Below are 24985 nucleotides of genomic sequence, written 5' to 3' on the forward strand. Positions count from 1 at the left end.
TGGCCGTGATCAGGCAATGTTCCTATTATAATATTCAGTGACGAAGTACCTTTATTTAATTTATGTGCTACTACATCTTCTAGATGTCCATTGAGTTCTGGCATTACTGTGAACGTGCAGGTTAGCGTGCACGCTATCAAATGCGCCTTCTTCATTTCAGCACACGGTGGCTCTGCTGAAGCTGGATTGGGTACCTCAGGAAGCTCAAGTAAGTACAGCTTTCTCCACTCAAGGCAACGATCATTGTCACTACAAATGAATAAATGTCGTTAAAGCATTTGTCCACTCATTGTTGAGGTCTTTATGAACTTGAATACCACCGTTTTCTAAAAGTAAAGAAACATTTGTTTTTTTTTCTACGGTGAACAGTTCTGTGCGGTATCGACTAGAATGAGCATGCGCCCTAGAAATATTTTTATGAGAGAAAGAAAACTTAACCCAAGACGTCTTTCAGAATTGGGATGACGATGTGCTAGAGGGCGAAGGATGATGATGGCGATTGTTATAATGATCACCGCTGCGAATGGCGTCCCCTTCCAATAAGACTGGCGACAAATAGATGGCTAGCGAATGTGAGCTGGCTAGCTATTCCTTATCTCTTTCTTTTTATCTCGTAAATCTACAGAAGCCTCTGACAATACAGTCCACATCTTTACTGTGGTTTGCTTTTTCTCTGGCTGATCTCCACCACTGACCATTTAAAGTTCTCTCCAGCTTTGAACACCAGAATTTCTCTAAGTCAGATTACAATATTACCATTCCCAGGAACAAACTTGAATTCTGAGCGCTGGCGCACGCGTACACAAAAAGACAGCAGGGGAATACCAGCAAGAAAACAACGAACAAGATAACAATCTAGAAAAGAAGAGGTGTCTTGGGACCCCTTTCAGTTATTTTTCATTGCAGCATTTAGCATACCTACTATTTTTCTTGTTTCGCCTTCGGCCATAGCGAAAGGCTGCCGGGTGTCCCAGGTTTTGGTGAGTGTGGACGCGCGCGAACCATATTCACACGCTTTAAGGAACACAGTTTCAATATACTAAAAACAATTCGCAGTTCCTCCCGAAAGGCGAAGCATCGATTACGATAGTAATTTAGTAGATAGCTGTAAGAAGTAAAGATAGTAACTTTATCGGCCGTATAGCTTGTAAACATTCGCTTCCTAACGAAATTAACAATGATAGAATAAGTAAGCGTGACTCAACGAGGACGTAGAAAGAAACAGACACACAGAGACAGCGCTGTCTTTGTGTGTCATTTTTCTAACTCCTTGTTCAGTCGCGCTTACACATTCTATCATAGATTCAAACCAACTAGCCCGCCAACGTGTTTTAACTAAATGAACCAGCATGGCGTCACACGCGCACAGTTAAACATGAACACATCTCGCTCGATGAGCGCGGAAACTCGCTGTCAAAATTCTGGAGTGAGGAATCGCGGCAGCAGCAAGTGAATTGACCTTCATGCATCTCTCGCTTCAACGCGAACGAAATGAAGATAGCACAGCGCATACGAAGCTACCGACACTACGTGCGCTCTGCAAATATTGGAGCTCGCTTTGAAGACGAGGCCCGCGCAGGCGCGCACTTTGGCCACGTCACAGACCGCTTTCAAGACACACGAGCGCCGGCAACGCGTCCCTACGGGTTCCGCTAATGGCATCTACTACGGCATCCGCGATTCGCGTGGCCAACGCCATTGTAGGCGCCGCGGTTGTCTCCATTCTGTGCGGAGCGGCGGGCGACGAGGACATCGAGGCACCCTATAGCAGCCCCCGGAGAGAAACGCCCCTCATCCCTCGCGTCACCCCCTGCCTCGCACAGGGCAGGAGAGGGCACGCATCCAACCGCATTCCTCGTTCGCCGGCTCCTCCTCACACGTTTTGACTCATGCGGAACCTCACGGCGACGGCAGAAATGCGCCTGGAGCGTCCATATAATTGATCGCAATAACACAAATGCTTGCTGATGGGATAGAAATGAAAGCCCACATTTTTGAATGAGTTATTGTAAGATCATATTAAGAAGCAACAACGATCATGCGCACTTGCTTTGTTCCTCAACCTGTGCGCTTACGTTGAACGTTCAGGTGCATTCGGCGTCTTCACACGTTGTGACCACGACCCCCGTACCACTCATACTACTTGCGCTGTCACCGCTGTTCCCAATTTTGCTCAGGACCTATGCTTACTCTCCTGCTTCCCTTTACTCCGGCAACAAAGTGTTGCTTTATCCCATCTCGAAGGCGTCCCTCCAAACCATTGAAAGTCCACTGCACCGCGCATCTGTGTTATTCATTGCCTTGAACCTTAAGTTATGTACACGTATACATAAATTGTACAACGCCTGGGAACAAGCACATCAATTCCACACTCGAATAATATTGTTACGGAGCAGCGGGTCATAATATTCCTATGAACAAAGACGACGATTTGGCAAAGCAAGCGTGCAGCTGTCTCGAGCAGCCATCATGTGTATCCAGCATTGCTGCAATTTGTAAATACTTGCAAATACACCTTCGCTTGACTATTTTTGTCCCGTGAGATTTTGGTGGAGGTCCTAAGGAAGAGTGATAGGCCCGCCTTAGGCCTACGTTTACTCAAGTAACTGTTCATTGAAATTACAGAGACTAGCTGCCGCGTTTGCACGTACCCGGCATGTTGCTAGAGGCACTCGTACCTAGCGTATTCTAAGATCATTTCTGCTTCTATCTTATCCTTTAGCAGTGCCTGATAGAGAAAATTTAAAAACTAAGTCACTTATGCGAACGCAATCACAATTCTTCTTTTAGTTGAATGTCAGACTTAAAGGGAAGTATCATCATCATCATCATCATCATCATCATCATGATGATACTTAAAGGGAGGTATACGTAAGTACAACAGTAAAGGAATGGCTTCATGGCCTGCCCTCCTTAACACACTGATCGCAGATGATATCGATGTTTTACAGTCTTCGTTAACTAGTCTGTGTAACTATTATTGCTTCTAGAACTGATTTTATGCTTAATACTTTGTACTTGTAGATCACAATATTACTTTTGCAACGTCATCTGTTGTTAGTACGCATGACTGATCTGAGTGTCGTTTTTTCTCGTTTTTTTTTTCTTTTCTCTCCTTACTGCTGATTTCTTAATATGTAAGCTAAGTAACTTGCTTTGGTTTATTAATTTTTGTGTTTGTTTCTTTTGCGTTATTTTATTCGTCTTATTCTGCTTTATTGTTATCATTCCCACATGCACTGTTGTTCCCCCTGCTGCTGCCATAAAATGGGTTTTAGGACTTAGTCAAGCTGCTGACGCAGCTTTTTTCCTCAAGACCTGTCCATATTCAAATGTATGTTGTATATGGGAAGTAAAGCACTTACTTACTTACAATTGAGCAAGAAATCAGCAACACATATAATATTGAAAGTGCATCCATCGCGCAGAAAATTTATGTACCAAGACTCCAGAGGACTGGAGTCTCGGGAAAGCATAGGTTGGAGGGAATCAAAGGGCTGGTTTTAAAGCAATAAACTTCATTACATTTCATGTGCTAGCGATCATCATTCGTGCCCAGTGGCCAAACAGAGCAACAAACGCGCCGTGAAAGGCGTTAACAATGATACCAAAGAAGTATTTATTTAAAGAAAGGGGGTGGGGGAGCTCAGGTTAGTATTGCAGAAAACAGCGGCCACGTAAATAAAAAAAACGACTTTTTCTGAAAAAATATCGCCAATGCCCTACATTCTTGTGCACTGTTTTCTTCCAATCTCTTGTGCTGAAAATAGTGGATTCGCCCATACGGCATTGGCACTGTTGCAAAGGTAGTACAGCTACACAACAAGGCCGTCCACATGAGAACTCAAGGAGCCGGTAGCGACACCACGGGGCGCAGTCGGTGCGCTAGTTTTGTTTTGAACAGTATGCCACTTTGCTTTATAACAGATTCGAAAAACGTTTCCGAATATTCTTTAGGTATTATTACAATTGTTGCCGTTCTCAAACGAACATTTTTCAACTGAGAAACACTGCAAAAAATGAAAGTACAGTTAAATGCATTTACCCTTTCTCTTGCCTCGTTAATACATATAATAAGATTTGCTGGCGTCGTTGGTCTTTAAACTACCCGCCCCCAGTCACCGCGATCACTTTTCTGCATGCGTCAGCGTCTTCGCGGTGCTAAATTGTTATACTTTATATTGTATCACAAAGTTGCAAAGGAGCTTCATTTGCAGCTCCGTGCTATTGTCGAGTGCACGACATGAGTGACGTGAATGTGACGTGAATTGACGTGAATGTTTAAGCTTTACCGTCAGCCGAGGATATCGAGATCACGGTACAATAAGGAGGGTGAGGCGCATGCAGTCACCTAATTCACGGGCACCTAATAAGGGCGTAACATTTAAGCTCTTCAGCACTTCAGTTTTCCTTTTCTCTTTGATAGTCGTTAGAATTCCTTCCACTGTAATAATTAGGGGCGTCTAAATTTTGCTGGTCTAGAAATGCTTAGGGGCACTTCGAATGATAGCTTTGAATTCTTCCACGGCGATCATTCGACTGTTTGTTTACTGTGGAAGTCATTAAGTTTAATTTGCTTAATTACTTATCCAATTTCTACCTCGAATTACTTTCACATGTATGCCTCTGTGGCATAAGCAATACAAGGAAAATCCTTGAGTTACCTCATTTACTGTAACTTTCAGAAATTTTCAGTGCATTTCTTGCAACATCCTGTAGTTTTTTTTATTTTCTTTCTTTTTCATTTTGTGTTTATTTATACACGTAGTGGAATACGCTTTAAAAGCAGCGACCATAGCCACTTCTCATGCGTCAAGCGCTATCAGCACGACCTACAATTTACTCACCTACTGGCATTTCTAGTACGTCAGTTTATATTTCTCAAATCATCATCATCATCATCATCATCATCATCATCATCATCATCATCATCATCAGCCTGGTTACGCACACTGCAGGGCAAAGGCCTCTCCAATACTTCTCCAGCAACCCCGGTCGTGTACTAATTGTGGCCATGTCGTCCCTGCAAACTTCTTAATCTCATCCGCCCACCTAACTTTCTGCCGCCCCCTGCTACGCTTCCCTCCCCTTGGGATCCAGTCCGTAACCCTTAATGACCATCGGCTATCTTCCCTCCTCATTACATGTCCTGCCCATACCCATTTTTTTTATTTCAACTAAGATGTCATTAACGCGCGTTCGTTCCCTCACCATACCATAAAGATATTTCTCAAATACCTATGTTAATGTGTAATTTTAGGATTGTTCAGTTCTTTCTGAGGGTACCAGTACATAAAAAGTGCAGTTATATCTAAGCAACATGTCCAGCAGATCCACTTTTTTTTAACTGCATCAGGTTATGGCTCCGGTGGCTTCGACGGTGCTGGCGGAATTGGAGGATCAGTGTCCGGTACCTTGACTGGTTCAGGTGAGTGCGGATGCCGCCCTTCTAAACAAGCGTATATTGCCAGTGTGTCCTAGTGAATATTGCTCCATAACATGGAGGTCTAGGTGCAAATGAAGGTTCGTATACTGAGTGGCTGAATTCGCAACTAACAGTAATAAAACAAGTGAAGCTGTTAATTTTTTTTTACCTTGTTTGTCACACTAGGCACGCTAGGTTGTCCCTGTCCCGCAATGCACGCCGGTTTCTCTCAAGAGTTGTCGCCATTGTTCACGCTTTCATCATCATCATCATCATCATCATCATCAACAACAACGTATTTTAAGTCCACTGCAGGACGAAGGCCTCCTCCGATCTTCAATTTCTCATGTGCTGCGCCAACCGATTCCAATTTGCGCCAGCGAATCTTTATTTCATCACCCCACATATAGTCTATTGCCGTCCTCGACTGCGTTTCCCTTCTGTCATGTAATTTCATGAGTGACAACCAATCTTATTAGAGCTACTTAAGATCTCAGTATTCTTCTCGCTAAAACAGTTTTCATGTTCCCGGTGAGTACACCAAATTTATATAATTAAGATGCGTTCTTTATGCTATATGGGGTAACGTTTTATTCTTTTCTCTTGAAGGCTATGGCACCGGGGGCTCTGGCGGCACTAGCACATCAGGGTTGGCTTCCTTGAGTGGTGCAGGTGAGTGGATGTATAGCAGCCCTCTGACCATGCGAACAATGATTACATGATTCATGTAATGCAGCTCTGAAATCTATATTTTATATTTGGACAGGTGGACATGACAAGAGTAGCCGTAAATTCAGTCTGATCGAAGCAGGCATGAAGCTCTTATCAGTCCTTCGCATATGCACTGCATAGTGAAGGCCTCACCCCAGTGATCCCCACTCATCCCTCTCGTGAAACAGTTGACTCTACCCTATACACGCGAATTTCCTAATGACATGACACCAGAAAATCCTTTGTCATGCTATACCGTATATCGATTGATTAAGAGCTTGTTTGGCTACATTATATCTATCCTATTCATTACATCACCTACCCAACGCTTCGTATTAGTGTCAACTAGAGTATCAGCCCAGCTCGTGTATTTTATAACAAAAGTAAATGATTCTTCTCAAACTCCTTCATGTTTCTAGAAGTTTCAGACAATTACGCTGGAACTGCTAAAGCGCACTCATCGCTTTTTTTTTTCTCATAAATATCGGTGAGCTGCTGTTCATGAGTAGTATGCTGCTGGTTACTTCAGTTGTGCGCGAAACGAGACAGATAGGCAACCATCAGCATTTGTAGCTGGAAGTGCATTCTGTCCGTTTCGCTCAGACAGCCATGTGTGCCACTGTGTGCTATCCCTAGTTGCACGGCAGCAACACTGTTGTTTGTGCGCACAAAGCTCGTGCCAGCATCGGAAGGCAGAACGCTGCGCTGGCTACATCATCATCATCATCATCATCATCATCATCATCATCATCATCAGCCTGGTTATGCCCACTGCAGGGCAAAGGCCTCTCCCATATTTCTCCAACTACCCCGGTCATGTACTAATTGTGGCCATGTTCTCCCTGCAAACGTCTTAATCTCATCCACCCACCTAACTTTCTGCCGCCCTCTGCTGCGCTTTCCTTCCCTTGGAATCCATTCCGTAACTCTTAATGACCATCGGTTATCTTCCCTCCTCATTACGTGTCCTGCCCATGCCCATTTCTTTTTCTTGATTTCAACTAAGATATCATTACCTCGCGTTTGTTCCCTCACTCAATCTGCTCTTTTCTTGTCCCTTAACGTTATACCAATCATTCTTCTTTCCATAGCTCGTTGCGTCGTCCTCAATTTATGTAGAACCCTTTTCGTAAGCCTCCAGGTTTCTGCCCCGTACGTGAGTACTGGTAAGACACAGCTGTTATAAACTTTTCTCTTGAGGGATAATGGCAACCTGCTGTTCATGATCTGAGAATGCCTGCCAAACGCACCCCAGCCCATTCTTATTCTTCTGATTATTTCAGTCTCATGATCCGGATCTGCCGTCACTACCTGTCCTAAGTAGATGTATTCCCTTACCACTTCCAGTGCCTCACTACCGATTGTAAACTGCTGTTCTCTTCCGAGACTGTTAAACATTACTTTAGTTTTCTGCAGATTAATTTTTAGACCCACCCTTCGGCTTTGCCTCTCCAGGTCAGTGAGCATGCATTGCAGTTGGTCCCCTGAGTTACTAAGCAAGGCAATATCATCAGCGAATCGCAAGTTACTAAGGTATTCTCCATTAACTCTTGTCCCCAATTCTTCCCAATCCAGGTCTCTGAATACCTCCTGTAAACACGCTGTGAATAGCATCGGAGAGATCGTATCTCCCTGCCTGACGCCTTTCTTTATTGGGATTTTGTTGCTTTCTTTATGGAGGACTACGGTGGCTGTGAAGCCGCTATAGATATCTTTCAGTATTTTTACATACGGCTCATCTACACCCTGATTACGCAATGCCTCCATGACTGCTGAGGTTTCGACTGAATCAAACGCTACACTGCAGAGCAAATTGATCTGAGCACGAGGGTGCGTACACCCGCGTTTGGCGTTTTTGCTGCCAAACACGCGGCGCATCTCAAGCGTGTATACACTGAGACGCTTCGATACTCGACCCGCAGTCTGCACATGCCTTGAAAACACCGTGACAGCACAGTGACGCCGTCTGCACGCCTCGACAGCCCACATAATTGCTATCACAATAAAATTGGTCCAGCGATGGTACATGTATCAGTTTGTAGCCGTATCCGAAGCAGAGAGGTGGGGGTGGGAGGGAGGTGGGTACGTTTGAGGAGGTAGTCTGCAATAATAAACACACATATGATATTTCCCGTTGTCAAACGTCTTATTTGAACGGGAATGTTACGGGTTGCTTCAGGTTTAACGTCCCATAGCAATGCACAGGCTTAAGGGCACGCCATGTTCGAGATTTCCATCAGTCCCCGTCGGAACTCGGCCACTGAGGCCGCCGGAAATTAAACCGGCTACCACGTGCTTTACAGCATTATGCTATAGCATCTTCCCCGTCTCAATGGGTGATAATCGCGTTGTTATGTCGCAAGTACAAAAAGAAATAAAGACCTCGCGCTCTTCCAAGCATGCCATTATTCCTTTAGCAGTTCACGCGACATTCAACTCCACCCCCATAAAACGGTTAAGAAAAACGTTAAAAGTATACAGCAATAAAGTTAAGCGAAGTTAACGAGTGGCGTTCTATTCCGGTGCTGGTGCGTGTGGGCTACCGCGCAGGGCCCAACTTGAAAGCGATCTGCGACGGGGAATGAGTGCGCGGTGTGCTGATCGCTTCGTGTGCGCTGTGCTGTCGCCGCTGAGTTCGCGTTAAAGCCAGTGGCAGAACGAAGGTCAATTCCCTCGTTGCGGTTGCCATGTTTCCTGACTCCAGTGTTTTGACAGCGAGTGTGCGCGGTCATCGAGAGGCAAGTGTTCAAGTTTGCTGGTGCACACGTGATGTCATGGTTGTTAGTTTAGTTAGTAAGCGAACGTTGGGAAGTTTATACGGTCGATGAAACGACTATGCTCACTTCGTATAGCTGTCTGCTATTTTCCTATCCCGACCGATGTTTGCCTTTTGGTCGAAACTGCAGACTTAATTTTTTCCTCTACGAGCTAATGCTTTTCGCAACTGACCTAGCGCGGAACGCAACCATCTTGCGGTGGGTAGTACGCGGAACCAAACTTTACACCTTAAATGACCTACTTTCAAAACGCAATATTTCAAGCTACACCATCTTTCTCTTTTCTGGTTATAGGTTCAGGATACGGTTCCATCAGCGGCAACTCGAGCACCACGGGTAGTGGAAGACTCACGGGCATGAGTGGCACTTCGAGTACCACACACTTTGAGCACAGACTTCCATATTAGCCGTGTTGCCGCTGTAGTCTAGTAGAACGTCATTAGCTCGGCAAGAAAAGCTCTTAAAGGTTGTTTGTGCCAGTTACCTTAAACGCTAACACCGAACAATCGCCACGACATCGGAGGCAAGCTTAAAAGTCTGGCTTTTGCCTTGACGCTTCATTTCAAGTCGAGCTGTTCAAGCCAGACAGCGTTACAGGATAGCCAGGTCCGATATGACCAGCGAATAAAGTCAACTCGAAAGGAACATTCGAGCAGCTTGAGCTGGAATACCGAGAAGTCTCGCACATTGTTCACACTGTGGTACAACCGGAAGACGCACGCTGCTTAAACGCCTCACTCCACGCTTAGCAAAAGTCACCAGTTCTTCACTGCCATTGTGCCACTATGAGAACTAAGAAACATGACTGTTGTGTCTGAATACACGCTCATCTTGCCATCATGGGAAGGACATGAAAACTTAAAAAGAAAGCTTGTATCTGGAAAGAAAAGAAAGTTAGCATTCAAATATGAGTTTCAACATTATGATATTGTTACGTGTAGAAAGACACAGACAAAAGAGGCTATTTACAGACTATTTACAGTAGACTGGAGCCAGAGCGCCAGGCCGACATTCACACGCGCCAAGGGCACAGGCCCACTTCGTCGTCGTTCTCGCGGCGGCTCGTCTCTCGGGTATCTACCGATAATATCGTAACACTACCCCCCGGCGGCAAAAGCGCCGTCACGGTGCAGTTAAATATCCAAGGCACGTGGAGAGTTGTAGGGCTTGAGTCGGGCGACGTGGACAATGTCACTGGTTGTCACAGCAGAGGACGTAGTGGGCGTGGCGAGAACGATTTCGTAGGTGACATCTGTCACTTGGCGAAGCACGCGATATGGGCCCGTGTAGCAGGAAAGCAGTTTTTCACAACGGCCAACTTTACGCGATGGTGACCAAAGCAACACGAGGGTGCCGGGGACAAAATTGACATCACGGTGACGGAGGTCGTAGCGCTGCTTTTGTTTGTCTTGAGAGACTTGTAGACGAGCGCGCGCAAGTTGGCGTGCATGGTCAGCATGGGCGATAGCATCACGGGCATAAGCGCTGGTTGATGGTGTGGTGGACGGAAGCACAGTGTCCAGTGGTAGCGTCGGTTCACGGCCATACAATAGGTAAAAAGGAGAAAAACCAGCAGTGTCGAGACGGGAAGAGTTATACGCAAAAGTGATGTAAGGTAGAGCCTGGTCCCAGTCACGGTGGTCGTCTGAAACGTATTTGGATAGCATGTCTGTAAGGGTGCGGTTCAAACGCTCAGTGAGGCCGTTCGTTTGAGGGTGGTAGGAGGTGGTAAACTTATGCTGTATTGAGCAGGCACGCATGATGTCGTCAATGACTTTGGCTAAGAACGTACGGCCACGGTCTGTTAGCAACTGACGCGGAGCACCATGAATCAAAATGATATCATGCAGGAGGAAGTCCGCAACATCAGTTGCGCAGCTGGTCGGAAGAGCGCGGGTTACGGCATAGCGGGTCGCGTAGTCCGCCGCGACTGCAACCCACTTGTTTCCTGATGTAGATTCCGGAAATGGGCCGAGAAGGTCTAAGCCGACACGGTGGAAGGGCTCGGCGGGGATGTCGAGCGGCTGCAGGTAACCAGCGGGGAGCTGGGAAGGCTTCTTGCGTCGTTGGCAAAGGTCACAGGCGGCGACGTAACGTCGTACGGAACGGGCAAGGCCCGGCCAGAAAAAACGGCGACGTACACGGTCATAGGTTCGAGATACGCCGAGGTGTCCTGCCGTTGGTGCGTCGTGAAGCTCTTCTAAAACGGTTGAGCGGAGGTGTTTAGGTATGACAAGTAGGAACTCAGAGCCGTCCGGATGAAGGTTACGACGGTACAGAGTACCGTCGCGGAGGACGAAGAGGCGTAGTGTGGCGTCGGCCGGAGAGTGTTCAAAACGGTCAATGAGTGCTCTGATGTAGGCGTCACGACGTTGCTCGTCGGCGAAATGAAGCAGCTGCGACACAGAGAATACGCAAGCAGCACTGGTAATATTGGAGGAGTCAGGGTCGTCAACAGGGTAACGCGACAAGCTGTCAGCGTCTTGGTGCAGGCGGCCAGACTTGTACACCACGGAATATGAAAATTCTTGTAGCCTCAAAGCCCATCGACCAAGCCGGCCTGTAGGATCTCTTAGCGATGAGAGCCAGCAGAGAGCATGATGGTCAGTGACTACGGAAAAAGGGCGACCGTAAAGGTAAGGACGGAACTTCGCTACCGCCCAGACTACAGCAAGGCATTCTCGTTCCGTAATGGAATAGTTGCGCTCCGGTGGTGTGAGGAGGCGGCTCGCATAAGCAATAACGCGATCCTGGCCACACTGACGCTGGGCTAAGACGGCACCTACGCCATGACCGCTGGCATCTGTACGCAATTCTGTAGGGGCATCAGGGTCGAAGTGGGCGAGAATGGGTGGTGAAGAGAGAAGAGTAACGAGACGAGAGAAGGCGGCGGCTTCTGCAGTACCCCACGAGAATTGTGCGCCTTTCTTCAAAAGATTAGTGAGGGGTCTAGCAATTGCCGCAAAATCTTGAATAAAACGACGAAAGTACGAGCATAGCCCTACAAAACTTCGAACGTCGGCGGCTGTCTTCGGAACCGGAAAGTCTCGGACAGCGCGAGTTTTGTCAGGATCAGGCTGTACTCCGGAAGCATCAACGACATGGCCCAGAAGAGTAATTTGGCGGCGGCCGAAACGACATTTGGACGAGTTAAGTTGGAGCTTCGCCTTTCGAAATACATCAAGTATAGCTGTGAGACGCTCAAGGTGAGTGTCGAACGTGGGGGAGAAGACGATGACGTCGTCGAGGTAGCAGAGACATGTGGACCATTTGAAACCTCGGAGCAAGGAGTCCATCATACGCTCAAAGGTGGCAGGGGCGTTGCATAATCCAAACGGCATTACTTTAAATTGGTATAGGCCATCAGGTGTGATGAACGCGGTTTTTTCTCTGTCCATATCGTCAACAGCAATCTGCCAGTATCCAGAACGAAGATCAATAGAAGAGAAATAGCTGGAACCGTGGAGGCAGTCAAGGGCGTCGTCTATACGTGGGAGCGGGTAGACGTCCTTCTTAGTAATGTTGTTCAGATGACGGTAGTCTACACAGAAGCGCCACGTGCCATCCTTCTTCTTAACCAACACTACAGGTGACGCCCAGGGACTCGAAGAAGGTTCAATGATGTTTTTGTCTAGCATTTTGTTCACTTCGCTTTGAATAACTTGGCGTTCCGACGCAGAAACTCGGTACGGTCGTCGGTGAATAGGAGTAGCATCGCCAGTAAGAATCCGATGCTTGACCGCGAGCGTCTGGCCTAAAGGGCGATCGTCGAAGTCGAAAATATCTCTGTAGGCCGATAATACTCGATAAAGGTCTTCAGCCTGCGCAGAAGACAGGTCCGTCGCAACCATTTTCTGTATCTTGGGATCGGCGGCCGAGGCTGGCACGAGAGGCCTGCTAAGCTCGCAAGAAGGATCGGTTGATAAATTTGCCACGTGATGGTCGCCGAGACAATCAACGTTGGCAAGGCAAATACCTTGTGGTAGAATTTGCTTCGACAATCCAAAGTTAAAGATAGGCATGAAAGTGCGGTTCGCAGTAATAGTAAGTATACTGTGAGGCACGGTAACGTCATACTGTAGTGGAATGTCGCGCAGAGGAGTGACGAGGTACTCGCCATCAGGGACTGGTGGGGAAGACAAGAGTTCAATATAGGCTATTGATTTTGGCGGCAGGCAAATAAAGCCAGTGGGGCGTAGGCGGCATTGGGGTGCGTCAGAAGGTTCTGCGAGAATCGGTAACTCAAGGCGAAGGGTACTGGCAGAGCAGTCAATAAGAGCAGAATGCGCGGAGAGAAAATCGAGGCCGAGAATGAGGTCGTGGGGGCAATGAGCAATCACGGTGAAGAGGACAGGAGTGTGGCGGCCGGCGATGCTAACACGTGCCGTACACATGCCGATGATAGGCACAGTACCGCCATCCGCAACGCGGACGACGCGTGCCGACGCTGGGGTGAGGAGCTTGTTCAGTCGTCGTCGGAAGGCAGCACTCATAATAGAAAGATGTGCCCCTGTGTCGATGAGTGCTGTGACAGGATATCCATCAACGTCAACGTCAAGAAGGTTTTGGTTCGTGTTTAACGTGAGCAGAGGATTTAAGGGCAGTGTCGACAACGCAGCTTCACCTCCAGAAGCTGCAGTGCCTAGTTTTCCGGCTGGGCCCGGGAGGTGATAGGCGGCGAAGAGAAGCGGCGGGGTTGGGGCGAACGGGAGTGACGGCGTCGAGGTGAGGGCGAGCGGCTGTAGCGAAGGTTCGGAGCAGGAGCATCAGCGGCAGTGGGTTCACGGCGGGTGGCATAGGGAAGAGAAGGTCCAAAGGTGCGGGAGTAAGTGGTGGCGTATGTCCGAGGAGGCGGAGGCCATCGGTTGCGGCAGTGACGAGCGACGTGGCCGATGCGACAGCAGTGAAAGCAGATTGGTCTGTCATCAGGGGTACGCCAATCGGACGGGTTGCGGCGAGATGTGGCGGAAAAGGACTGTCGGGGACGAGGAGGGCCGGTGGAGAACTGGGGAACGCTGGGTTGAGATGTTGAACACACGGAGTTCAGACCCATGTTCTCAAATTCTTGTCGGACTACGGCCTGAATCATGGCAATCGTGGTTGCTGGCGGATCGGGAGGCGTCGTGGAGAAAGCTGGCGAACAGGCGGCCTCAAGCTCGCGGCGATGTCGGCGTTGTTTTCGGCAATGTCTCGACAATCGAAGCCATCATTAAAGAATGCCGTCGCCTTGAACAAGCAAATTGAAAGCGTCGTCGGCGATGCCTTTTAGGACATGTGACACTTTATCTGTTTCAGACATAGCATCGTCAGCTTTGCGGCATAGAGCCAAGACGTCGAAGATGTAGGAAACGTACGGCTCTGTAGATGTCTGAACGCGAGACGCAAGAGCCTTTCTCGCGGCAACCTTGCGGCCAATGGGGTCGCCGAACAGCTCCCGTAGCTTTTCTTTGAAAGAGTCCCAACTGCTGATCTCTTCGTCATGCGTCTGGTACCACACGCGTGGCGTGCCGCCAAGATAAAAGATGACATTGGCGAGCATAATGGTTGGGTCCCACCTGTTATTAGCGCTGGCATGTTGATATAGCTTGAGCCATTCGTCAACGTCCTGTCCCTCCAGGCCAGAGAACACACCAGGGTCGCGATGTTGGGCAACCGTGACGACGGGAGCAGTCGGACCAGCCGAAGCCGTTGCAGAGGCGGGCTCGTCACCGGGAGGCATGGTGACAAGCTCGACGTACCGACCACTCCGGAGTTCCGTGGCGAGGACGGGGATCGCTGACCTCCACCAGAATGTTACGTGTAGAAAGACACAGACAAAAGAGGCTATTTACAGACTATTTACAGTAGACTGGAGCCAGAGCGCCAGGCCGACATTCACACGCGCCAAGGGCACAGGCCCACTTCGTCGTCGTTCTCGCGGCGGCTCGTCTCTCGGGTATCTACCGATAATATCGTAACAATATCTAGCAGCATTATGATATCTAGCGAGAGAAATTCATAGAAGAATAGGAATGGATTGGATCGCATATGGCAGACATTATCAGCTCCTCACTGGAAGCTCACCGTTATCATTGAAAAGGAAGGTATACAATCAGCGCATCTTTCCGGTGCCGAGATATGGGGCAGCGACTTGGAGACTGACAAAGAAGCTTGAGAACAAGATAAGGTCCGCGCAAAGAGCAATGGAACGCAGAATGCTAGGCATAACTTTAAGAAACAGAGAGAGAGTGGTTTGGATCACAGAACAAATGGGTATAGACGATATTTTAATTGACATAAAGAGAAAGAAATGTCACTGGGCATGTCACGTAGTGCGCAGATTAGACAACCGCTGGCCGATTAGGGTAACAGAATGGGTACGAAGAAGAGGGAAGCGCAGTAGGGGACGGCAGAAGGCTAGGTGGTGCGGCGAAATTAGGAAACTTGCGGCTGCTAGTTGGAATCGATTGGCGCAGGACAGTGATAATTGGAGATCGCACGGAGAGGCCTTCGTCCTGCAGTGGGCATGAAATAGGCTGACGATGAAGATGGTGCTTTATCAGCAACATGGTTTAAATTATACGTCTAAATACGAGTGTGTGAACGTGATGCCTTTTTCGTATATTTCCTCAACCAGCGAATAGGATGGTTATTGCTTTGGCGCAGTCGGCGTAGTGTTCAGCCTTCATAACCACATCCATTTTACGATAAGCACAATCGCAAGTTTTCTGATTATTTCGCCTGCGTCCTGTGCTTACGCAAATCCTTGTGCGTTCTTCGGAATCAAAGCCGCAAACCAAAAGCTCATATATTTCGGCGCCGATCGACTTTTCCCAAATAACTGAATGAACGTATACTCGGCCAACTCGTGCCATATGTGCAGCTAAAAATTTCTTTCTTTTTTATGGTTCCCTCGGGATCTATGAGTACCTCCGGTGAATACCGCTGCCACTGCTAAGAAGTCAAAGCTGATTTTTAATTCCAAGAAAAAGACGTATGAAAACTGTGCAAAGGCTAATGCCTGCGCAGATCAAATGTCGTTCGCGGAAATTTTTTAAGTACCTTTCTTTTTACAAATAGGGAACACGAAATAGCTTTTATTGCTGTTGATGATGCACATGCCATAGCCTTCCGCGAAACATCGCCCGTGTCAAACTGAACTGGTCTTTCATTTTATTGCTCAACGAAAGAGCTGTCGTGACAACCCAAAATTCTCTACACCTTCTGTAGCTTTCCTCGATTTCCAAAAAAAAAAATTATGTAATATTTACTAGTTTTGTTCAAATTTTGTTAGCCCCTTCTTGGGCTTCTCATAATTCGAATTTTCTATTTTCGTCTCTCGCTCGGCTTTGGATTTCAACTTACACACCTTAACCGACGTGTATTGTGGCGCTAAATGAGCGCAGCATGCAGACAATTTCACATTTAGTTTGCCTTTCAGGCTACGGTGGCTCTTCCGCAGGGCCCACAGGTTCTCCCGGCAGCACAGGTAAGAACCGTTACCAACGCTTAGAGAAACAGAACCGGGTGTTTTCTTTCTACTAACAATGTTAGAGTTTAGGCGTTTGTGTTTCTCCTGCAAATTTAGGCCACATATGTTAAAATACTAGTAACACCAATAACAAAAAATGATAGATACTACCGTAAGGTGAAATCCGGGTTCCAATAGCTGCAATCGCTCACCTCAGCTTTCCTCTGAGAGCCCTGTCACCTGAATCCGCAATTCTGGTGCGTGCTTTATGACAGATTTAACCACTTTTCCTGCTTTGCGTACATCCATACTAACATCTACGTTACGGAGGCAGAGTTGGTCTGCACAATGCGTGAGGTTTGGTTATCTGTTCAGTCTCCTTAATGCTAGCTGCCTGCTTTTTTAAAGGAACGCCCTTACTCTCAGTGCGGGCGTTCTTCGTTCACAGAATTTGTAACCGACCATATTTATTTATGACTTGGCGATTTTATAAAAACACACGACTTATGTAGAGCCCCTGCAGGGGACTTTAAGGTAATAAACTGTACTGAACTGAATTGAATAAATAATGCTTCAAGAAGAAGCGTTCCGAGATGCTACCAAATCCCGTATGTTCAAATCCGTCATAACATCAAATTTTTCTGAAACTACCAAAACTAAGGTCAATTTGTTTCTCATTCTGAACAAGGTATACACACTCGATGGAATGAACTTCGTCAGAAAGGGCCGTAGCAATTTCTTGTGCGTATCAAGTTTTGTCACCTAAACCCACGATTCTTTAACTGGGGCGAGTATTGCTCTCTCTATTGCTGGGGCGAGTTCGCTCTCTTTCTCCACTAATAAAATCCCGCACCTTCATGACTCTTCCGTGCCTACACGGTGAGCGATAAAAAGCCCGCATTTATGTCATCGGTACGTGACAACAGCTCCGCTTTTATTTTTCCTGAACCAGGTTATGGCGCTGGTGGCTACGGCAATGCGAGCATCACTGGCGGATCAGTGTCGGCCACATCGGGTGCTTCAGGTGAGTGCGGACGCCACACCTTTAACGTAGCGCATATTGCCAGTACATTCTATAATGAACGTTGCTCGAAAACTGCAAATGAAAGGTCGCATACTCAATGAATAAATTCGGCGCTATTGGCAACAAAAGAAACGAAAATATTACTTTCGTCCCCCCCCCCCCCCCCCCCCCGTTGTGGCATGCCGAAATCGCCATTGCGCCACTACTAACGCCCCCAAGAACCGCCGTAGGAGCCTCTAGTTTCCCTCAAGATACTTGACAAGATTACCAAAAGTATAAAAAGTTAAGCCTTGATGTGCGACAGTGCATGCTGACATGCCCAGGAAAAAAAATCATTATTAGTTTCATTATACCACTCAATATGAGAGCCACACGTCACAAAAAACTTCACTTGGCCCCTACAGACTAGTCCGTTGGAAATTGGTCTCAGAAACAAGGAATACTAAGAACACACGTCTTTTGATGAAGAGCTCTTCATTTCCTTCTGTTTTGGCTAAGGCGCACAGTTCATGGGTGACTTTTGTCTATCAGTACAAACAGGGGAAATCAGGTAACGGAAACAGGCAATAATATTGGTCAGATACTTCATGTATTACCCTAAATATAATATTTTCGCACTTTTTAGCGGAGAGAACTCAGGAGATACACGAAAGACAAGCAGGTTAACAGGATTGTAAGTATCCAGTTTGCTATCCTGCACTGCGGAAAGGGAGACAGAAAGATAAAGAAGAGAAGCACAAAAACTGAGGGAGGTAAAAAACGTTTCAGACGCTTCACAAAAACGTTCAAAGTACACAGCGATGAAGTTAAGCAAGGTTAACGTGCGAGGTTTAGACTCTGGTGCTGCTGCGCGTGAGCTACCGTGCGGGGCCCAATTTGAAAGCGATCTGCGACGGGGACGGAGTGCGCCGTGCGCTGATAGCTTCGTGTGCGCTGTGGTCTCGGCACTTAGGTCGCGTTAAGGCGAGAGGCAGCACGAAGGTCGATTCCCTCGCAGCTGCTGCCATGTTATCTCACTCCAGCGTTTTGACAGCAAGTGTGCGCGGTCATCGAGTGACCTGTGTCCATGTTTACTGGTGCATGCGCGACACCGTGGCTGTTAGTTTAGTTAGTAAGCGAGCTTTCGCAAGTTTACATTGCTGATCAAATCACTTCCCTCACTTCGTATCGCTGTCTACTATTTTGCTATCCCGGTCGCTGTTTTTCCTTTTGGGCAAGACTGCAGACTCTCTTTTTCCTCTACCAGCCAATGCTTTTCCCAACTGACCCAGCAGGAAGCGGAACCATCTTACGGTAGGTAGTGCACGGAACCGAACCTTACACCTTGAATGACCTACATTTAAAATCCAGGGAAGACAGGGGGAAGGCGAACGATGGATATTGAAAACGATGAGCAAAACGAGAACAAGGTGAAAGCATGAGGCATACGGCTCCTGCTTTCACCCTGTTCTCGTTTTGCTCATCTACCCTTAAAATGCAATATTTCAAGCTACACCACCTTTCTCTTTTCTGGTTATAGGTTCCGGATACGGTTCCATCAGCGGCAGTGGGAGCACCACCGGTAGTGGAACACTCCCGGGCATGACTGGCACTTCAAGTGGGTATACGGCTGCCAGACACTTGCATATTGGCCGTGTTGTCATTGTTGTTGAGTAGAACGTTGTTAGTTCGGCAACAGTATCTCTTACAGGTTGCTTCAGCCAGTTCTCTTAAATGCTAATATCGAACAACTGTCACGAAATCGGAGGCAACTTGAACAGTCCGGCTTTTGCCTTGAGGCTTCATTCAAGTAGAGCTGTTGAGGCCAGACTGCGTTACCAGAGAGCCAGGCCCGCTATTTCCAGCCAATGAAGTGATGTCGAAAGGACCATTCCAGCTGCTTGTGCTTGACTACCGACAAATGTCTCGCACTGTTCATTCTGTGGCACAACGGAATGACGCGAGCTGCTCATATGCCTCCCTCCGTGTTCAGCAACAAGCACCAGTTATTTTGTGCCATTGCGCCATTACGAGAACTAAGAAACATGATGGTTGTGTCTGAATACGCACTCAACTTGCCGTCATGGGAAGGACGTAAAAACTTTAAAAAAAACTTGTATCTAAGAAGAAAACAAGGTTAACACTCTAATGTGAGTTTCAGCATTATGATATTTAGCAGCATTAGGATATCATGAGAAAGAAATTCATAGAAGAATAAAAGTGTGTTGGATCGCATACGGCAGACATTGTCAGCTCCGGACTAGAAGCTTACCCTTATCAGTGAAAAGGAAGGTATACAAACAATGAATTTTACCGGTCCTGAGATATGGGTCAGAGTCTTGGAGACTGTCAAAGACGCTTGAGAACAAGATAAGGACCGCGCAAAGAGCGATGGAACGAAGAATGCTAGGCATAACATTAAGAGACGGAAAGAGAGCGGTTTGGATCAGAGAGCAAGCGGGTATAGACGATATTCTAATTGACCTGAAGAGAAAAAGATGGCGCTGGGCAGGTCATGCAGTGCGCAGCTTAGATAACCGTTGGAACATTAGGCTGACAGAGTGGGTACCAAGAGAAGGGAAGCGCAGTAGAGGCCGGCAGCAGGCTAGCTGGTTCGACGAAATCAGGAAATTTTGCGGGTGCTAGTTGGAATCGGGTGGCGCAGGACAGGGGTAATTTGAGATCGCAGGGAGAGGCCTTCGTCCTGCAATGGACATAAAATCGGCTGATCGCGAGGATGATGATTTAGCAGCATGATACTTTGAATATTACGTCTAAATTCGAGTGTGAACATCATGCCCTTTTCGTATATTACTTCAACCAGAAAATCTTATGGTTATTGCTCTGGCGCAGTCGGCGTCGTGTTCAGCCTTCACAACCACATTCATTTTGCGACAAGCACTATCGCAAGTTTTCCCGATTATTTCGCCTACGTCCTGTGCTTACGCAAACCCATTTGCGTCCTTCGGAATCAAAGCGGCAAATAAAAAGCTCAGATATTTGGGCGCCGATCGACTTTTCCCAAATACCTAAATTCACTTACACTCGGCGAACTCGTGCCAAATCTGCAGCTAAAAACTTCTTTCTACTTCATGGTTCCAGGCTACGGTGGAGGAGCCTCGGGATCTACGAGTAGCTCCGGTGAGTTCGGCTGCCACTGCTTAGAAATCACTCATTATATTTTCTTCCATGAAAAACACGCATGAAAATTGTGTACAGGCTATTGCCGGCGCAGATCGAAAGTCGCACGCAGAAATTTTGTTAAGTACCTTTGTTTTTACGGATAGTGTACATGAAATGTTATTTTCTTGTTGTTGATGATGCACATGAGATAGGCTTTCGCGAAATATGGTCTATGTCAAACTAAACTACTATTTCTGTATATCTCTCATCGCAAGCAGTATTGCTGCAACCCACAATTCTGTACACCTTTTAAAGCGTTCCTTGATTTCCTAAAGATATTTTTGTCATATTTACTAGTCTTCAAATTTTGTTAGCCGCGTCTTAGACTTCCCAAAATCCGAAATTTGTAATAATTTCTCTCACTCGGCTTTGGACTTCAATTTACACTCGTTAATTGACATGTATTAAAACGCTAAATGTGCGCAGCATACTGATAATTTCATATTTTGTTTCCGTTTCAGGCTACGGTGGCTCTTCTGGAGGAGCCACAGGTTCTTCCAGCACCACAGGTGAGAACCATTACCAATTCTTAGAGAAACAGACCAGGGTGTTTTCTTTTCACTAAAACTGTTGCACAATTAAGGCGTTTTTGTTTGTGTTGGAAAGCTAGGCCAAATATACTATAATAATTTAGCACCTCCTTTTTCATATTCGCGCAAATAAAACAACGAAAAATAATAGATACTACCGTAAGGGGAAATCTGGGTATTCTACAGCGGCAATCGCTCACCTTAGCATTACTCTAGGAGCCCTGTCGCCTCGGCCCGCAACTCTGTTGCGTGCTTTATGACTGATTTATGCGCTTTTCCCGCTTTGTGTGCATCCACACTCGCATCTACGTTACGGAAGCAGAGTTGGTCTGCACAATGCGTCAGGTTTGTTTGTCTGTTTGTTCTCCTTGATTCCGGCTGCTAGCTTTTTTAAAGGAACGCCTTTACTCTGAGAGAGGGCGCTCTTCGTTCACAGAACTTGTAATCGACAATTTTTATTTCTCCCGATGGTTTGGCTATTTTATAAAACCCACCCCTGATGCAAAGCCCCTGCAGGGGACTTTTAAGGTAATAAACTGAACTGAACTAAACTGAGTAAATATTGATCTAAGAAGAAGCGTTTGTAATAGTACTAAATCCGGTATATATAATAAAATCAGTAATAACATTACATTTTTCTGAAGCTACCAAAACTAAGGTCAATTTTTTTCTCATTCTGAACAAGGTACGCACACTTGATGGAAGGAACTTCGTCAGAAACGGCTATAGCAATTTCTCGTGCGTATCAAGTGCTGTAGACTAAACCCGCGATTCTCCAACTTACCGATACTGCTGGTGTCAGTTTGCTCTCTTTCTCCACTAATAAAATCCCGCACCTTCATGACTCTTCCGTGCTTACGCAGTGTGCGATAATAAGCACGCATTTATGTCATCGGTATGTGACAACAGGTCCGCTGTTATTTTGCTTGAACCAGGTTATGGCGCTGGTGGGTACGGCAGTTCGGGCATCACTGGCGGATCATGGGCGGGTACACCGGGTGCTTCAGGTGAGTGCGGACTCCACACCTTTAACTAAGCGCATATTGCCAGCACGTTCTATAATGAATGTTGCTCGAAAACTGCTACATGAAAGGTCGCATACTCAATGAATAAATTCGGCGCTATTAGTAACAAAAGAAACGATAATATTACTTTCTTTCCCCCGTTGGTGGCACGCCGAAATTACCATTGCGCCACTACGAACGCCCTCAAGAACCGCCGTAGAAGCCTCTAGTTTCCCTTAGGAACTATGGTTATTTATCGCGCCGGTGTCACGTAATTGCACTAGTCAGACCTCTTCTTATTATAATCAATGCTATGTGTTCACGCTACTTTTGCGGCTCAGTTTTTTATCGTTCCAGTTGAGACAACCAAAGTGCTTTAGTTAAGAAGCCTTCTTTAGAGCGTATGCGATCAAGTTTTCATTTGTCTATTTAATTACTCTTGAAGCCTATGGCGCAAGCGGCTTTTGCGGCACTAGCGGCACTCGCGGTGCTGGTGGATCAGGGTTGGGGGCGTCAGGTAGTACCGGTGATGGATCTAGCGCCGCTTCATAAATGCAAAGAAAAATTAGGTGTCTTAATGAATGTAGGTTTGAAATATTCGGTAGGTGCGTACTACAACTCTAAAATCAATCTAAACAAGATAGGCATCATGATCATCATATGCCTTTTCTATGTGGACAACACAGCGAAAGCCTCTCCCCAGTGATCTCCATTTGCCGCTCTCTGGCGTCATTAGACTCCATCATTTGTACCAGCGAATTTCCTGGTCAAATCACCGTCACATGATCTATTGCTATACTCGAATACGTTTCACTTAATTCGGCACTCGCTCTGTTACTCTATGTCTGTTCTATGTATTGCACGACCTGCCCAACTGTTCCTTTTAGTGCCAACTAGAGTATCAGCTGCACCCGTTTCTTCTCTCATGCATACCCTATGTCGAGTAAAGCTAAACCTGTCATTTTTTTGTTCAGCGACGCATTGTGCAGTTTTGATAGCTTCTTCTCTGGCCTGTTTGTTATTCTGAAATTTTTATATTGCTAGGTTTGTACTGCTACGATGCACCGGTCGCATCGTTTTCAGGGATAACGGTAAATATCTGGTTACGACTTGTGGCTACCAGCCACACGTGCTGCGACCCATTTCGTTTGGTTTAGGTGACAACACCAACAATATTTGTTAAGCATTCTCAGTGAATAATGCCGATTACTTCAGCTGTTTATTTACTTGATGCACCTGAATGTTCCGTGTGTCTCGATGCCGTAAGCTGTATTTACGCACCAATGTTCCCTTTCATTTTTCGTCACACCAACAATAACCCAATTGTCCTCATCGCCAACGCAGGAGCCGCATACTACTGAACTTTCTTTTTTCCATATCTTAAAAGCTGTCTGTTCTTTAAAATTTCATTTGGACCCACTGCGATGACTCAGTGCATACGGTGTTGCCTCAAAGAGCACGAGCTCTACGTTTCAATTCTCTGTGCTTGTGGACTATTTCCTAGAGGGGAGGGGGGAGGAGGGAGGAGGAGGAAGGGAGGGGGGGGGGCAGAGTGCAAAAGAAAATTGTGTTCCACGCTTTCCGTGCACTAAAAGAATCTGAAGCGATCGATGAATCTTATTTCGGAGCCCCCAAAAATGCATCTCTCATATTACTAGTGCCGGTTGCGAACGTACGGTCCGACCAATCATTTGATGGAATGCATCCCGTTCTTTTTTCTGTTTTGTTTCAAGCGCAGTCATCAGGCTTCCGCTTCAAACAACACTTCCTCACCGGATTATTTCTTATTAATTATACCTCAAACGTCCCCTAGTCGAGGGTATTTCTTTAGGACTGAGTGTCAAAAAACGGCACGAGTAGTGTGGGTTAGGTGTGAGCTGAAGCTTTCGCATCTTCTAGCGCATATTTGAAGTGGATGTTGTTGGCCACGAGAGCAATATAGCTTGGATGGTAACTTGGGCTGCGAAGTGCGCACAAAAAAGGGCTGCTGAAAAATTTTGCCTTACATATGCGGGAAAAATGTACATCAAAAGGAATATCCTCAGGTGGTCAAAATTTTTTCGGAGTCCCCCACTATGGCATCCCTTATATTGATGTCGTGGTTTCGGAACGTAAAACCGCAGACCCTAATTTATTTCCTATTAAAATGACAAGATCTGATTAGCGCGAGCTCCGATTTAGAGACAGTTTGCCCGTAATAAAGGAATAGATGGTCTTTTAAAGTAACCAATGAGCTCGACTTACAGAGTTCTAACATACTTTTTCGGAGTAAATTGACCAAATCTGCCCGCTCCACCCAGCGTCAATTTGCTGGTTCTGTGGCTTCGACGAGAATTAAAAAATGGAGTGTATGGTCATCAGCGATAATCAGCGTTTTTCGAAAGACTGGATAAATGAGATGCGTTTATGGAAATACCACAGCGGTAGAAACTGATTTGTTGTTGCTAATCGAAGTTTCGGAGAAAGACCGAAAAGATTATTCGTATCTCTTATATCTTCTACATAGAAAGTTATGGATTGTGACAAGGTTACCAAAAATAGAAAAAGGTAAATCGTGATGTGCGACTATGCATGCTGGAATTCGGAGGAAAGAAAATCTTTAATAATTCTATTGTACCTCTCGCCATGAGGTCCACACGTCACAAAGGACTTCATTCGGCCACTACACACTAGTCCGTTGGGCGTTGGTGTCAGAAATAAGGAATACTAAGAACAACCATCTGATGATGTAGAGCTCTTCATTTCCTTCTGTTTTGGCTAAGTCGCACAGTTCATGGGCGACATTTGTCGATCATTACAAACCGGGCTTACCATGTAACGCAAAGAGGCAATAATATTGGTCACATCCTTGATGTATTACCATAAATATGATATGTTCGCCCCTTTTTAGAGGAGAGGACTC

At 46.5% G+C, this 24985-nt stretch overlaps 1 protein-coding gene and 1 long non-coding RNA gene across 18 annotated transcripts in view; one reads left to right on the forward strand and one right to left on the reverse strand.

Annotated features, from left to right (window-relative positions):
* The window catches only part of LOC129385288 (uncharacterized), a 482098-nt gene that overhangs the window by 422010 nt on the left and 35103 nt on the right, over window positions 1–24985 (reverse strand). The window lies entirely within an intron of this gene.
* LOC126533097 (uncharacterized) overlaps window positions 1–24985 on the forward strand; it is a 99341-nt gene that overhangs the window by 46891 nt on the left and 27465 nt on the right. For 14 of the 17 annotated variants that reach the window (XM_055071790.2, XM_055071792.2, XM_055071796.2 and 11 more), the window contains 9 exons: window positions 161–208; window positions 5357–5428; window positions 6035–6097; window positions 16334–16381; window positions 17316–17387; window positions 18907–18984; window positions 20469–20507; window positions 21011–21058; window positions 22015–22086. In XM_055071790.2, coding sequence (XP_054927765.1) covers window positions 161–208; window positions 5357–5428; window positions 6035–6097; window positions 16334–16381; window positions 17316–17387; window positions 18907–18984; window positions 20469–20507; window positions 21011–21058; window positions 22015–22086 — 540 coding nt within the window. The remainder of the gene's footprint in view (window positions 1–160; window positions 209–5356; window positions 5429–6034; window positions 6098–16333; window positions 16382–17315; window positions 17388–18906; window positions 18985–20468; window positions 20508–21010; window positions 21059–22014; window positions 22087–24985) is intronic. The other 3 variants (XM_055071793.2, XM_055071805.2, XM_055071800.2) reach the window with 3 other exon arrangements.

This window comes from Dermacentor andersoni, chromosome 7, assembly GCF_023375885.2.
Source record: "Dermacentor andersoni chromosome 7, qqDerAnde1_hic_scaffold, whole genome shotgun sequence".
Taxonomy (NCBI): domain Eukaryota; kingdom Metazoa; phylum Arthropoda; class Arachnida; order Ixodida; family Ixodidae; genus Dermacentor; species Dermacentor andersoni.